General features: G+C 47.0%; 1 protein-coding gene across 1 annotated transcript in view; it reads left to right on the top strand.

Moving 5' to 3' along the window:
* Nucleotides 1-14,637, top strand: part of LOC135508379 (frizzled-3-like) — a 35,382-nt gene extending 20,745 nt beyond the window's left edge. The window contains exons 3-10 of the mRNA XM_064928518.1: nucleotides 3,183-3,379; nucleotides 3,736-4,201; nucleotides 4,341-4,640; nucleotides 5,111-5,362; nucleotides 12,202-12,350; nucleotides 13,261-13,372; nucleotides 13,483-13,670; nucleotides 13,999-14,637. Coding sequence (XP_064784590.1) covers nucleotides 3,183-3,379; nucleotides 3,736-4,201; nucleotides 4,341-4,640; nucleotides 5,111-5,362; nucleotides 12,202-12,350; nucleotides 13,261-13,372; nucleotides 13,483-13,670; nucleotides 13,999-14,227 — 1,893 coding nt within the window. The 3' untranslated portion in view covers nucleotides 14,228-14,637. The remainder of the gene's footprint in view (nucleotides 1-3,182; nucleotides 3,380-3,735; nucleotides 4,202-4,340; nucleotides 4,641-5,110; nucleotides 5,363-12,201; nucleotides 12,351-13,260; nucleotides 13,373-13,482; nucleotides 13,671-13,998) is intronic.
* Nucleotides 14,638-14,958: the final 321 nt, after the last annotated feature.

Below are 14,958 nucleotides of genomic sequence, written 5' to 3'. Positions count from 1 at the left end.
GATGCGGCCAGTTCAGATGCTCTCTATGGTGCAGCTGTAAAACTTTTTGAGGATCTGAGGGTCATGATAGGTCCTTAGTGATAGGCTTGGTTGGTATTCAGATTGTCAGATCTTCATACCGACCATGTGCCATACCGGGATATTCGGTAATACCGGCACTGAACACAAGGGGTGCTGTTTTCAAACCTCACTGATACTCTGTAATCCAAAGGTTAGCAATGCTAACAAGTACATGTACAATCCCATAGAGAATGCTAATTGAATGCTAACGAGCACATTGCAAAGATTTTGTACAGTTTCTGACCTAAAGTATTCAATTATTTTATACAGTTAACTTAACAGTTATAAGATATCTGGCTGGTAAACATTTAGTTGTAAATTGCATACTGTAATTAAATCACCTGGCCCATGCTGCACAACAGTGAGTGCCTCTCGTTGTTCATAATAATGTGACAGGTGAAATGAAGAACGCAATGTTCTTTATATCCTAATGTATTGCACAAGTTGACTGCAGGTATTTACTTAAAAGTAGCTACGAATATTCAAATGTATTTAAAAACTTAAAATAAAGAAATGGTTCAGTTTTCCAAATACCCAGGTATACGGTCTATACCCTCGCCACTGTAGTCCCGTTGATGTGAATGGGGGTGTGCACAAATGGGGGTGTGCTCGGCCCTCCGTTTCCTGTAGTCTACGATCAGCTACTTTATTTGCTAACGTTGAGGGAGTGGTTGTTGTCCTGGAACGACACTGCCAGGTCTCTGACCTCCTCCCTATAGGCTGTCTCATCGTTGTCGGTGATCAGGCCTACCACTGTTGTGTTGTCAGCAAACTTAATGATGGTGTTGGAGTCGTGCTCAGTCGTGGGTGAACAGGGAGTACAGGAGGGGACTAAGCACGCACCACTGAGGGTTCCCCGTGTTCAGGACCACTACGGCGGATGTGTTGTTACCTACCCTTACCACCTGGGGGCGACCCGTCAGGGAGTCCAGGATCCATTTGCAGAGGGAGGTGTTCAGTCCCAGCGTCCTTAGCTTATTGATGAGCTCCGTGGGCACTATGCTGTTGAACGCTGAGCTACAGTCAATGAACAGCATTCTCACATAGGTATTCCTCTTGTCCAGGTCGGAGAGGGCAGTGTGAAGTGCAATAGAGAGTGCATCATCTGTGGATCTGTTGGGACAGTATGTGTATTGGAGAGGGTCCAGGGTGTCTGGGATGATGGTGTTGATGTGAGCCATGAACAGCCTTTCCAAGCATTTCATGGCTACAATGAATACTATGGGGTGACAGTCATTTAGACAGGTTACCTTTACATTCTTAGGCACAGAGACAATGGTGGTCTGTTTGAATCATGTAGGTATTATAGACTGGGTTAGGGAGAGGTTGAAAATGTCAGTGAAGACACTTGCCAGCTGAAGACACACACTCACAGTATACACAGGCCTGCTAGTATTGTACAACTTAAACATGGACGTACACACAGGTTGATTTGACTAGCCCTCTGTGTATCTATGTTGGTGTTAGATGTATGAGCTGTTCATATGAGGTGACATTTAGACAGTGTAAAGCCCTTACACTGGTTGCCTGTCTGCTAGTCAAACACAGGGAAATCCCATCTCTGTCTGCCTCCGTCTCTCACGATTCTATTTATCTGCTGGGGATTATATTGTGTGTGTGTGTGTGTGTGTGTGTGTGTGAGAGAGAGAGATTTTCTGTTTTCTGTGAGCCTTTACATGCCTAAGAAAGAGCACTAATCATTTTTCACAGCATTAAAGTGATAGACAGGGCAAATTAGTGGGATTGTGTGTGTGTGCATACAGAGTGTGTGTGTTTTGACACAAGGGCTCAGTACACAGATTGCTAGGGCTTGTAGAGAAAATGCATTCAGACAAAAGCACTGATCTAGCCAGCAGCTAGCTACCCAGCTGCTAGAGCAGGGATGGGTTCTCTCCATCTTTCTAACCCTAAATAATCTGCTGTTTCTTCTTCTTCAAACCAGCATCTGATTTAGATCTGGGAAACCAGGTGTGTTTACCAGTAGAGCAGACACTCGGGCCCCAAAGGACCAGAGTTTCCATCACTGCTCAATAGCATAAATGTTTATCTTGTTGCTCTCTGTGGGCGATGTGATGCTGTGGCTGGTTGTGGCTGACCAAAGGCGTGATATTCACTGTGTGTGTCCTGACTGTTCTCTGATGTGAGGGCTGCCTGTTAATATTTCATAGCCTGGAATAAATATTTATGGTGCTTCTGAGACAACTATATCCCCCTCTCTCTATCCTCCTCCCACCTCTCTATATCCCCCTCTCTCCCTCTCTATAACCCACCTCTCTCTATCACTCTCTTCCTCCCCCTCTCTCTATCCCCCTCTCTCTATCCCCCTCTCTTCCTCCCTCTCTCTATCCCCCTCTCTCTATCCCCTTCTCTCTATCCCCTTCTCTCTATCCTCTTCTCTCTATCCCCTTTTCTCCTTCTCTATATCCCCCTCTCTCTAACCCTCCCCTCTCTCTATCCCCCTCTCTCCCTCTCTCTATCCTCCTCCCACCTCTCTATATCCCACCTCTATCTCCATCTCTCTATCCCCCTCTCTCTATCCCCACTCTCCCTCTCTATATCCCTCTCTCTCCCTCTCTATATCCCACCTCTCTCTATCACTCTCCTCCTCCCACCTTTCTATATCCCCCTCTCTCCCTCTCTATATCCCCCTCTCTCTATCGCCCTCTCTCCCTCTCTATCATTCTCTCACCCTCTCTCTATCTCCTTCTCTCTATCCCCCTCCCCCTCTCTCTATCCCCTCCCTATCCCCTTCTCTCTATCCGTCCTCTCCCTATCTCCCTCTCGGTCTCTCTATCCCCCTCTCTCTATCCCCCTCCATATCCCCTCTCTATCCCCCCTCTCTATATCCCCCTCCCTATCCCCCTCTCTCTATCCCCCTCTCCCCTCCCTATCCCCATCTCTCTATCGCCCTCTCTCTATCGCCCTCTCTCTATCCCTCTCTCTATCCTCCTCTCTACCTCTCTCAATCCCCCCACTCTCTATCTCTCCCTCTCTCGATCACCCTCTATTTCCCTCTCTCTCTATCTCCCGCTATCTCTATCCCCCTCTATATCTCCTTCTCTTTCTCTGTCCCTACCACCTCTCCCACGTTGTTTCCCTCCCTCTCTCCTTTCCTCCTTCAGCCCTTCCACCCCATGGTGAACCTGCAGTGTTCGGAGGACCTGAGGATGTTTCTGTGTGCCCTCTACGCTCCAGTCTGTATGGAGTATGGCCGCGTGTCCATGCCCTGCCGAGCCCTGTGCCACCGCGCCAAGAGAGACTGCAACAAACTCATGGAGATGTTTGGGGTGGCCTGGCCAGACGAGACAGAGTGTAGCAGGTATGTATGGGACTGTTTCTGTGTTGGCTTTACACAACACTGTGTCCTGAACTTACGCCTGAGCCTACTTTAACCTGAACTTACCATGAGCCTACTTTAACCTGAACTTACCCTGAGCCTACTTTACCTGAACTTAGCCTGAGCTTACTTTAACCTGAATTTAGCCTGAGATTACTTTAACCTGAACTTAGCCCAGTATCACCATCATCACAACCCTAATCTGATTTCCATGTAGAGCCTGAACCTTGAACCCTGACTGGTTCTCAACTCAAACATCACAATCCTTCTTTCAACCTCAACTCAACCTTAACTATTTTTATAATCTCTCTCTCTCCCGCTCCCGCTCCTGCCCCCAGGTTCCCAGACTGTGATGAGCCCTACCCCCGTGCGGTGGACCTCCAGACCAGTGCAAATCCCACCGATATCTCTCCCATGTCTGTCCAGAGGGATTTCGGCTTCTGGTGCCCCCGCAAGCTCAAAATGGAACCCGACCTGGGCTACTCATTCCTGGGCGTGAGGGAGTGCTCGCCCCCCTGCCCCAACATGTACTTCCAGCGCCCGGAACTGACCTTCGCCCGCTACTTCATCGGCGTGGTTTCCATCGTCTGTCTCTCGGCAACACTCTTCAGCTTCCTCACCTTCCTCATCGACGTCACGAGGTTCCGCTACCCGGAGCGGCCAATCATCTTCTACGCCGCTTGCTACATGATGGTGTCGCTTGTGTTCTTCCTGGGCTTCCTATTGGAGGACAGGGTGGCTTGCAACGCGGCGAGCCCCACCCACTACCGGGCGGCCACCATCACACAGGGCTCCCACAACAAGGTGAGCCATCCCCATCTGTTGTCTTAGTGATTTATTGATTAGCTGCTTTACTCTATGACATTCAGGGCCACTACTGTATAATAAGATGGTAGCAATGATAGGATGTAAGTGTGAGATATTTTCAATCTCCCCCTCCCAGGCATGCACGCTGCTGTTCATGGTGCTCTACTTCTTCACAATGGCGGGAAGCGTGTGGTGGGTCATCCTCACCATTACCTGGTTCCTGGCGGCCGTGCCCAAGTGGGGCAGCGAGGCCATCGAGAAGAAGGCCCTTCTCTTTCACACCTGTGCCTGGGGCCTGCCCGGCTGCCTCACCGTGGCCCTGCTGGCCCTCAACAAGATCGAGGGCGATGGCGTGAGTGGCGTGTGCTTTGTGGGCCTCTACGACGTCACGGCGCTGCGCTGGTTCCTGCTGGCGCCGCTCTGCCTCAACGTGGCGGTGGGTGTTTTATGCTCTAGAAAGGAGAGTTGTTCTAAAGGCTTTTACACCTCTGTCTAACTACAGCAAATGAATTATCCATCTTGCATTGGGTAGTTTTTCCCCAACTCAGACCAACTGTCTGTGGCTGATTCTACGTGTTAAATCTGGACCAACTGCGATGGAGAATGTCTTGCGGCGAACAACTGAGATTCTTTCAACAACCGTCCATAGACGGTTGGCTGTTAGATGTGTAGAAGCCTTTAGAGTCTGACCTATGCATCCCTAACATGCATGTGATGCCCCCTTGAATCAATACATTATCAATATCTGAAGATGGCCCCTTGAATCAATACATTATCAATATTTGAAGATGGCCCCTTGAATCAATACATTATCAATATCTGAAGATGGTCCTCTTGAATCAATATATAATCGATATCTGAAGATTGTTCTCTAACCTAGTCTAATACCTATATATCTGCCTCTAGGTGGGTGTGGCTCTGCTTCTGACGGGGATCGTGGCGCTTAACCGTGTGCGTATGGAGATCCCTCTGGAGAAGGAGAACCAGGACAAGCTGGTGAAGTTTATGATCCGTATCGGGGTGTTCTCTGTGCTTTACCTGGTGCCCCTGCTTACGGTCATCTCCTGCTACCTGTATGAACACAGCTACAGGTCTGTCTGGGAGACCACCTGGGTCCAGGAGCACTGCAGAGACTACCACATACCCTGTCCCTTCCAGGTAGGTGTACAGTTCCTTCAGAAAGTATTCATACCCCTGGATGTATTCCATATTTTGTTGTGTTACAGCTTAAATTCAAAATGTATTAAATATATTTTTTTTCAGCCATCTGTATGCAATACCCCACAATGACAAAGTGTAAACATGTTTTTAGAAATGTTTGCAAATGTATTGAAAATGAAATACAGAAATATCTCATTTACATAGGTATTCAGATCCTTGAGTCAATACTTTGCACCTTTGGCAGCATTTATTATATTTTTTTAATTTAACCTTTAGTGTGTTAAATCGGAGGGCCTGTTGTCCGGACTTCTGGCAGGCTCTATGGGGGTACCACAGGGTTCAATTCTGGGGCCGACTCTCTTCTCTGTATATATCAATGATGTCGCTTTTTCTGCGGGTGATTCCTTGATCCACCTATACTCAGACGACACCATTCTGTATACTTCTGGCCCTTCTTTGGACACTGTGTTAACTAACCTCCAAACGAGCTTCAATGCCATACAACACTCCTTCCGTGGCCTCCAACTGCTCTTAAACGCTAGAAAAACTAAATGCATGCTCTTCAACCGATCGCTGCCCGCACCTGCCCTGCTGACTAGCATCACTACTCTGGATGGTTCTGACTGTGGACAACTACAAATACCTAGGTGTCTGGCTAGACTGTAACTCTCCTTCCAGACTCATTATTAAGCATCTCCAATCCAAAATTAAATCTAGAATCGGCTTCCTATTTTTCAACAAAGCCTCCTTCACTCACGCTGCCAAACATACCCTCATAAAACTGACTATCCTACCGATCCCTGACTTCGGAGATGTCATGTAAAAATAGCCTCCAACACTCTACTCAGCAAACTGGATGCAGTCTATCATAGTGCCATCCATTTTGTCACCAAAGCCCCATATATTACCCACCACTGTGACCTGTATGCTCTCGTCGGTTGGCCCTCGCTACATATGTCTCCAGACCCACTGGCTCCAGGTCATCTATAAGTCTTTGCTCGGTAAAGCTCCGCCTTATTTCAGCTCACTGGTCACCATAACAACACCCACCCCTAGCACGCGCAGGTATATCTCACTGGTCATCCCCAAAGCCAACACCTAATTTGGCCGCCTTTCCTTCCAGTTCTCTGCTGCCAATGATTGGAAAGAATTGCAAAAATCGCTAAAGTTGGAGACTTATATCTCCCTCACTAACTTTAAGCATCAGCTATCTGAGCAGCTAACCGATCGCTGCAGCTGTACACAGCCCATCTGTAAATAGCCCATCCAACTACCTACCTCATCCCCATAATGTTTTTATTTACTGTTTTTTGTTGCTATTTTGCACACCAGTATTTCTACTTGCACATCATCATCTGCACATCTATCACTCCAGTGTTAATTTGCTGAATTGTAATTACTTCGCTACTATGGCCTATTTATTGCCTACCTCCTCACTCAATTTGCACACATTGTATATAGATTTATCTATTGTTTTATTGATTGTACTTTTGTTTATCCCACATGTAACTCTGTGTTGTTGTTTTTGTTGCACTGCTTTGCTTTATCTTGGCCAGTTGTAAATGAGAACTTGTTCTCAACTGGCCTACCTGGATAAATAAAAATAAACTAGGCAAGTTAGTTAAGAACAAATTCTTATTTACATTAACGGTCTACCCAAGGAACGGTGGGTTAACTGCCTTGTTCAGGTGCAGACAGCCCTTTTCAGGTCTTGACATATATTTTCAAGTAGATTTAATTTAAAACTGTAACTCAGACACTCAGGAACATTCATTGTCTTCTTGGTAAGCAAATCCAGTGTAGATTTGGCCTTGTGTTTTAGGTTATTGTCCTGCTGAAAAGTGAATTAATTTTTCAGCGTCAGGTGTTCCATTTGGTCAGAATAATAGTAGAGAGAATGATTTATTTCAGCTTTTATTTATTTCATCACATTCCCAGTGGGTCACAAGTTTACATTCACTCGATTAGTATTTGGTTGCATTGCCTTTAAATTGTTTAACTTGGGTCAAACGTTTCAGGTAGCCTTCCACAAGCTTCCCACATTACGTTGGGTGAATTTAGTCTCATTCCACCTGACAGAGCTGGTGTAACTGAGTCAGGTTTGTAGGCCTCCTTACTCGCACACACTTTTTCAGTTCTGCCCACACATTTTCTATGGGATTGAGATCAGGGCTTTGTGATGGCCACTCCAATACCTTGACTTTGTTGACCTTAAGCCATTTTTCCACAACTTTGGAAGTATGCTTGGGGTCATTGTCCATTTGGAAGACCCATTTGCTACCAAGCTTTAACTTCCTGAATGATGTCTTGAGATTTTGCTTCAATATATCCACATAATGTTCCCACCTCATGATGCCCTCTATTTTGTGAAGTGCACCAGTCCCTCCTGCAGCAAACACCCCCACAACATGCTGCTGCCACCCCTGTGCTTCACGGTTGGGTTGGTGTTCTTCGGCTTGCAAGCCTCCCCTTTTTCCTCCAAACATAACAATGGTCATTATGGCCAAACAGTTATATTTTGGTTTCATCAGATCCGAGGACATTTTTCCAAAAAGTACAATCTTTGTCCCCATGTGCAGTTGCAAACCGTAGTCTGGCTTTTTTTATGGTGGTTCTGGAGCAGTGGCTTCTTCCTTGCTGAGCGGCCTTTCAGGTTATGTCGCGATAGGACTCGTTTACTGTGGATATAGATCATTTTGTACCTGTTTTATTCAGCATCTTCACAAGGTCCATGGCTGTTGTACTGGGATTGATTTGCACTTTTCGCACCAAAGTACTTTCATCTCCAGGAGACAGAACGTGTCTCCTTCCTGAGCGGTATGATGGCTGCGTGGTCCCATGGTGTTTATACTTGCATACTATTGTTTGTACAGATGAACGTGGTACCTTCAGGCGTTTGGAAATTTCTCCCAAGGATGAACCAGACTTGTGGAGGTATACAATATTTTTCTGAGGTTTTGGCTGATTTCTTTTGATTTTCCAAGGATGTCAAGCAAAGAGGCCCTGAATTTGAAGGTAGGCCTTGAAATACATCCACAGGTACACCTCCAAATGACTCAAATTATGCCAATTAGCCTATCAGAAGCTTCTAAAGTGATGACATCAACTTAGTGTATGTAAACTTCTGACCCACTGGAATTGTAATACAGTGAATTATAAGTGAAATAATCTGTCTGTAAACAATTGTTGGAGAGTAGATGTCCTAACCGACTTGCCAAAGCTATAGTTTGTTAACAAGACATTTGTGGAGTGGTTGAAAAACGAGTTTTAATGACTCCATCCTAAGTGTATGCAAACCCCCGACTTCAACTGTATGTAAATATTTCTAACATTTCTAAAAACCTGTTTTCGCTTTGTCATTATGGGGTATTGTGTGTCGATTGATGATGATTTATGTATTTAATCCATTTTAGAATACAATTTAACAAAATGTGGAAAAAGTCAAGGGGTCTGAATTCTTTCCCGAATGCATTGTATTAACTCAAGACATTTGAACCTTTCATTTATACTTAACAATTTCTAAAAACATAATTCTACTTTGACATGATGGGCTATTGTGCATAGGCCAGTGATGAAAAATCTCAATTTAATACATTTTAAAATCAGGCAGTAAAACAACAAAATGTGGAAAAAGGAAATGGGTGTGAATTCATACTGAAGTCAATGTAAGTTTAGAGGTATTTTTCTCTCTCGCTCTCTGTTTCTGTCTCTTTGTCTCTCTTTCTCACTCTCTGTCTCTCTCTGTTTCTCTATCTGTCTCTGTCTCTCTTTGTCTCTCTCTATCCGTCTCTGTCTCTCTCTGTCTCTCTATTCATCTCTGTCTCTCTCTGTCTCTTTCTCTCTCTCTGTCTGCTAGTTTACTGCTCCTATTACCAGTCCCTCTCTAGTTAGTTTTCTGTAATCCACACATTGTAACGTTACTCTGCCCAACCCAACTCCACGGCATCAAGTTTCCTCCACTCTGTGGAGGCTTTGTCGTGCTCCCTCTTAATTATTAAGCACCTGGTGTGTGTGTGTGTGTGTGTGTGTGTGTGTGTGTGTGTGTGTGTGTGTGTGTGTGTGTGTGTGTGTGTGTGTGTGTGTGTGTGTGTGTGTGTGTGTGTGTGTGTGTGTGTGTGTGTTAGAGCTGGCACAATTACAGTGTAACCGTAAAACATTTTTTGGGGCTAACGAACTGCTGACTGAAGACAGGACGGCCGGGCATTCAACGTGACGAAACTTTGTTGCTCCTTGCTGAAACAACTCACTGGGCACAGATGTCAGTTCAATATCTAGTTTTGATTTACATTTGGTAGATTTTTCAACTAACATGAATTGAATGTAAAATCAACAAAAAATGTTACCATCTCGTTTGATCCAACCAATCAGTTTTTCACGCCGATTCAACGTCATCACATACATTTTTTTGATGCTTGAAATGAGGTGGAAACAACGTTGATTCCACCAGTTTTGCCAAGTGGGAAGCAAGGTGTTGTAGCAAACGAGCACACATAAAATGTTGCAAGCAAGGTGCAGCACTAGCACACATTGAGCAGGAATGAATAGATCGGTCTTGGAACCTCTAACCCTGGCAATTTGGCTGGTAAACTCATGGGTACACTCGCAGTGGCTGCCTGGTATTGTGATGCAATCATTTCCATGGTAATGTAGGATATTCATTCAAATGATTGGAATCAACAAACCATAGCACATACTTCCTGATTTGACTTCCTGCTTTGCTCCTAGGTTGAAAATGGGAAGGTAAAGACAACGTAATAATTCCATGCTGAAGCGTTAGAAAATAAAAACATTAATGGGACCAGTACTGTTGCTGGATTCTACAGGATGAGCCTTGAAAATGTGACCAGCGTTCAGAAAATCCAGTAATAACGTGGCTGTAGATTCTTCTATTTTTTATGAACAGAATTACAGTTATAATATGTGTTCGCTGAGTAGTTAGCTGAAATTCAATACGATTGTGTTTACTTTTCACTTTGATGCCAAACTTTCTCTACTGCTACCATTCACTCCCAGTCATTCTGAATGCAGAAGCTGGTCCCTTGTTAAATAGTGGCACAAAGAGTTCTGGCAGGGTTCCCCAACTGGCGGCCCAACTGGCGGCCCAACTGGCGGCCCAACTGGTTGCCCAACTGGCGGCCCAACTGGCGGCCCAACTGGTTCCCCAACTGGTTCCCCAACTGGCTGCCCAACTGGCGGCCCAACTGGTTCCCCAACTGGCGGCCCAACTGGCGGCCCAACTGGCTGCCCAACTGGCTGCCCAACTGGCGGCCCAACTGGCTGCCCAACTGGCTGCCCAACTGGCAGCCCAACTGGTTCCCCAACTGGCGGCCCAACTGGCTGCCCAACTGGCTGCCCAACTGGCTGCCCAACTGGTTCCCCAACTGGTTGCCCAACTGGCGGCCCAACTGGCGGCCCAACTGGTTGCCCAACTGGTTGCCCAACTGGTTGCCCAACTGGCGGCCCAACTGGTTCCCCAACTGGCGGCCCAACTGGTTCCCCAACTGGCGGCCCAACTGGCGGCCCAACTGGCTGCCCAACTGGCTGCCCAACTGGCGGCCCAACTAGGGGTTTTATTTGGCCCCTCAAGTTTTCTGATGGAAAACAATGATATACAGTACCAGACAAAAGTTTGGACACACCTGCTCATTCAAGGGTTTTTCCCTCAGGCCTTATTGCTTAATTATAACAGCTGTGCATACACAGTCTCTGTTATACACACACCACACACAGATTACCAGGTGGCGAAAGCCTTTCATCTTCCCGGCCATGTATCAGTTAAAAGTGGACGTGTGTCTGCCACTGCAATAGAGAGAATGTACATTAGTAGAACAGTTGAGAAGGATGGACATCACAGGATGTTGGTGGCACCTTCATTTGGGAGGATGGGCTCATGGTAATGGCTGGAGCGGAATATTTGGAATGGTATCAAATATTTCAAACACTTGGTTTCCATATGTTCGATGCCATTCCATTCACTCTGTTCCAGCCATTATTATGAACATCCTCCCCTCAGATACACACATCTATCTCTCTCTCTCTACATCTCTGTCTCTCTCTCTCTCTGTCTCTTTTTCTCTCTCTCATAGTATAAAGTTGAATGAATGAAAGTAATATGATCAGTGATGTGTGTGAATGTATGTGGAATATGTGGTACGAGCAGGTGCTCTGACTTGTGTGTCCTCCCTGTGCAGTGACCCTCTCTGCATCCCGTAGTCACACTGGAATTCACATTTTACTCCATGTTATCTGATCGCTCTCCCGGAGGTCGATATGTGTGTGTGTGTTGTTTGTGTGTGTGTGTGAGTGGCACATTTGAGTGATGTTATTTGTGACCACAAGAGAAAGTTGTGGTTTTAGACCAGGGGTCTCCAACCCTGTTCCTGGAGAGTTACCCTTGTGTAGGTTTTGTCTCCAACCCCAGTTGTAACTAACCTGGTTCAGCTTATCAACCAGCTAATTATTACAATCAGGTGTGCTAGATTAGGGTTGGACTGGAAACGTACAGGACAGTAGTCTCCAGGAACAAGGTTTGAGAGCCCTGTTTTAGACTACAGGTAGCTAGGCTTTCTCGCTGTCTCTGTGTGCACACATACACACAGACACACACACACAGTCACTGCGCTGGCATGTGGAGTAGAGCAGAAGGGAGAACTGTCTGTGGGCAGTGAGCTGTGCAGTATGAGGAAGAGGACACACACCATCTCACTCTCCTCTCTGTCCTGCCTCTTTCGCTGTGTGTTAGGTTAAATAGTTGTTTTGATGAAATAGCAGATGTTTCTGATGAAATAGCAGATGATTCTGGACTCACTCCCTCAACCCCCTCTTTCTCTGTGTAGGTTGAGCAGACTAGTCGTCCAGACCTGGCCCTGTTCCTCATTAAGTACCTGATGATGCTGGTGGTGGGGATTCCCTCAGTTTTCTGGGTGGGCAGCAAGAAGACCTGCTTCGAATGGGCCAGCTTCCTACACAGACGTAGAAACAAAGAGTAAGCCGGGAGAGAGAAAGCGAGAGAGTGTGCGCTCATGTCTGTGTGTGTATTTTAATGTTTGTGTATTTCTCATTTCAAGCTGGTAATTTCAATACGTAGTAATGTAGAACCACTCGCTAGCTTGATAAATTGCAGAAAATATTCAAATGAGCAATTTGACCAACATTTGAATGTGGAATGTCATTAAAAGCCTTGTCATTCCCTCCCTCCTGACACACACACTTCCCATAACCCGGTCTCCATGGTGATTAGGCTATTTTCTGTGCCTGTTCTCCCACCCTCAACAACACCCTCCTCCTCCACTCACCCCATCATTCTCTCATCCCTCCCACTCCTCCATATCTCCATCTCCTCTCTGCAATTCTCTCATCCTTCTACCTTCCCTCTCTCTCTGCCCTCTTCTGTGTATCACTCCCTTTCTTCCCTTCTCTCCGCCATCCCTTTTCTTTCGGCTTGCCCTTCCCTCTCCTCTCCCCTTCCTCCCTCCTCCTCTCCCCTCCCTCCCTCCTCCTCTCCCCTCCCTCCCTCCTCCTCTCCCCTCCCTCCCTCCTCCTCTCCCCTTCCTCCCTTCTCCTCTCCCCTTCCTCTCTTCTCCTCTCCCCTTCCTCCCTCCTCCTCTCCCCTCCCTTCTCCTCTCCCCTCCCCTCCCTCCCTCCTTCCCCCTCTCACTTCATCCTCCCCTCCCTCCCCTTCCACTCATTTTCTGCCCTCCCATGCCCCTCCCTCTCTCCTCCTTTCCCTCCCCTTCCACTCATTTCCTACCCTCCCATGCCTCTCCCTTCCCCTCCCTCCCCCTCTCCGTCCCTCCCCCTCTCTCTCCCTCCCTCCCCCTCTCACTCCCTCCTCCTTCACCCCTTTACCCCTCTCACCCATTTCCTCCTCTCTCCCTGCACTCCTCCCTCCACAGTAGTGGGGTGAATGAGAGCAGACAGGTGCTCCAGGAGCCAGACTTTGCCCAGTCTCTACTGAGGGACCCCCACACCCCCATCATCAGGAAATCACGGGGAACCTCCACCCAGGTATAACTGGCACCATGACCTTGTCATAAAACATGGCCCTAACCGTAATTCATAATGTAATATAATATGATATCACTGATTGTTTTTCATTCCTAATCCTCCTCCCCCAGGGCACCTCCACCCATGCCTCCTCCACTCACCTGGCCATCTTGGACGAGCCTGATGACCCTAGACACGCCCCTGATGACCGCAGACCAATCCACTCACTGGGCCACGCCTCCTCCACCCGCAGCAAGGCTGGCAGCGTGAACAGCAAGACCAGTTACCATGGCAGTCTACATCGCTCCCGAGATGGACGGTAGGAGAGTGAGAGAGAAGGTGGGAGAGAGGGTTGGCTACGGATGCCACTATATATGAGCAGTTTTTATAATCAAAGATGAATACATGATGAAACTGGATTCAGGCTTTCCAAAGCCTATTGTAGTTATGGCACTTCAATAGATCCTTTTCTGTGGACAGCTTCTAATCTATCTTGTTATTAACAGTTCTATACCTGAGATAAAATCACCTGGCTGTAGATTAGAGAGCACAGCTGGCATACCTGTTGGTGTGGATGTGTGTGTTGTACATAAAGTTGTGAACTACTGAACTAACGTCTCCTCCCCTTCTCTTTCCCCTACGCCCAGCTACACCCCCTATAGTTACCGAGGCGGCGAGGAGCGCACTCTACCCCCCCACGGCAGCACGCCCCGCCACGACCACCTGCTGTCCACTCACAGCAGCCTCCATGGTCTGGATGCCCAATCACAGCACAGCAGCCAGTGTGATCTCTCCGTGGCCACACCCACCCTTATCACCCACGGGACGAGCTTCGGCCGCGTCACTAATAATGGTGACAATGGAGCCAGCGCCTGACCGGAAACAGGAAATTATGTCATCACTGCTGAACAGGAAGTTGTCAGTTGTCCCGCTTCCCACCTTTGACATACACACAGGTCCCTCCCATTCAGGAGGAATGTGAGAGAGGAAGTGGGGCCTTCAGTTTGACTGACAGATGGATCACTCCTGGACAGCTTTTCACAGAGGTTGCTAAGTAGCGAGATGCTAACCCTCAATCAGTCAGTTGGACTTGGATTGGACTCTCTATAGAGGGAATGGCTTCATAGCCAGAAAGCCAGCCCACTATGAATGAGGGGGATTGTGTGTGTACTCCGATACACACCAAGAGACCCAGAGATGAGCTGATAAGGTCTACTCTGTGTGTGTTACAGTGCTATTTTGCTGTGGTTGTGAAACAAGACTATTATATTTTTTTATACTGTGAAGATTGGCTGTGAGTACTGCTGAAAATATGAGCGTGAGTGTACTTCTGATGCAGTACTATACTCCCACCTGGTGGAGAGAAACTATAGAAGCTAGGAGAGATCAATGTCAAGGCCCGACTTCCTAGGCACTCCTGTAGGTCATTAAGGATGAATAGGGTTCAATAATAAGGTAATTTCTTCAACTTGTCTTATGATATGATAGGTGAAAAACATTTGGGGCCATATTGCTTCAGAAGTGCATAGGGAATAGTTGCTAGGGATCGATTTGGGATTCGGGAAGTTATGGAAAAATAGGGAAGGACAGATGGAGGTTGGAGTAGT

The sequence above is a fragment of the Oncorhynchus masou genome, chromosome 21 (assembly GCF_036934945.1).
Source record: "Oncorhynchus masou masou isolate Uvic2021 chromosome 21, UVic_Omas_1.1, whole genome shotgun sequence".
Taxonomy (NCBI): domain Eukaryota; kingdom Metazoa; phylum Chordata; class Actinopteri; order Salmoniformes; family Salmonidae; genus Oncorhynchus; species Oncorhynchus masou.
Note: the sequence above shows the minus strand (reverse complement) of the source record. Positions and strands in the feature narration are given on the sequence as shown.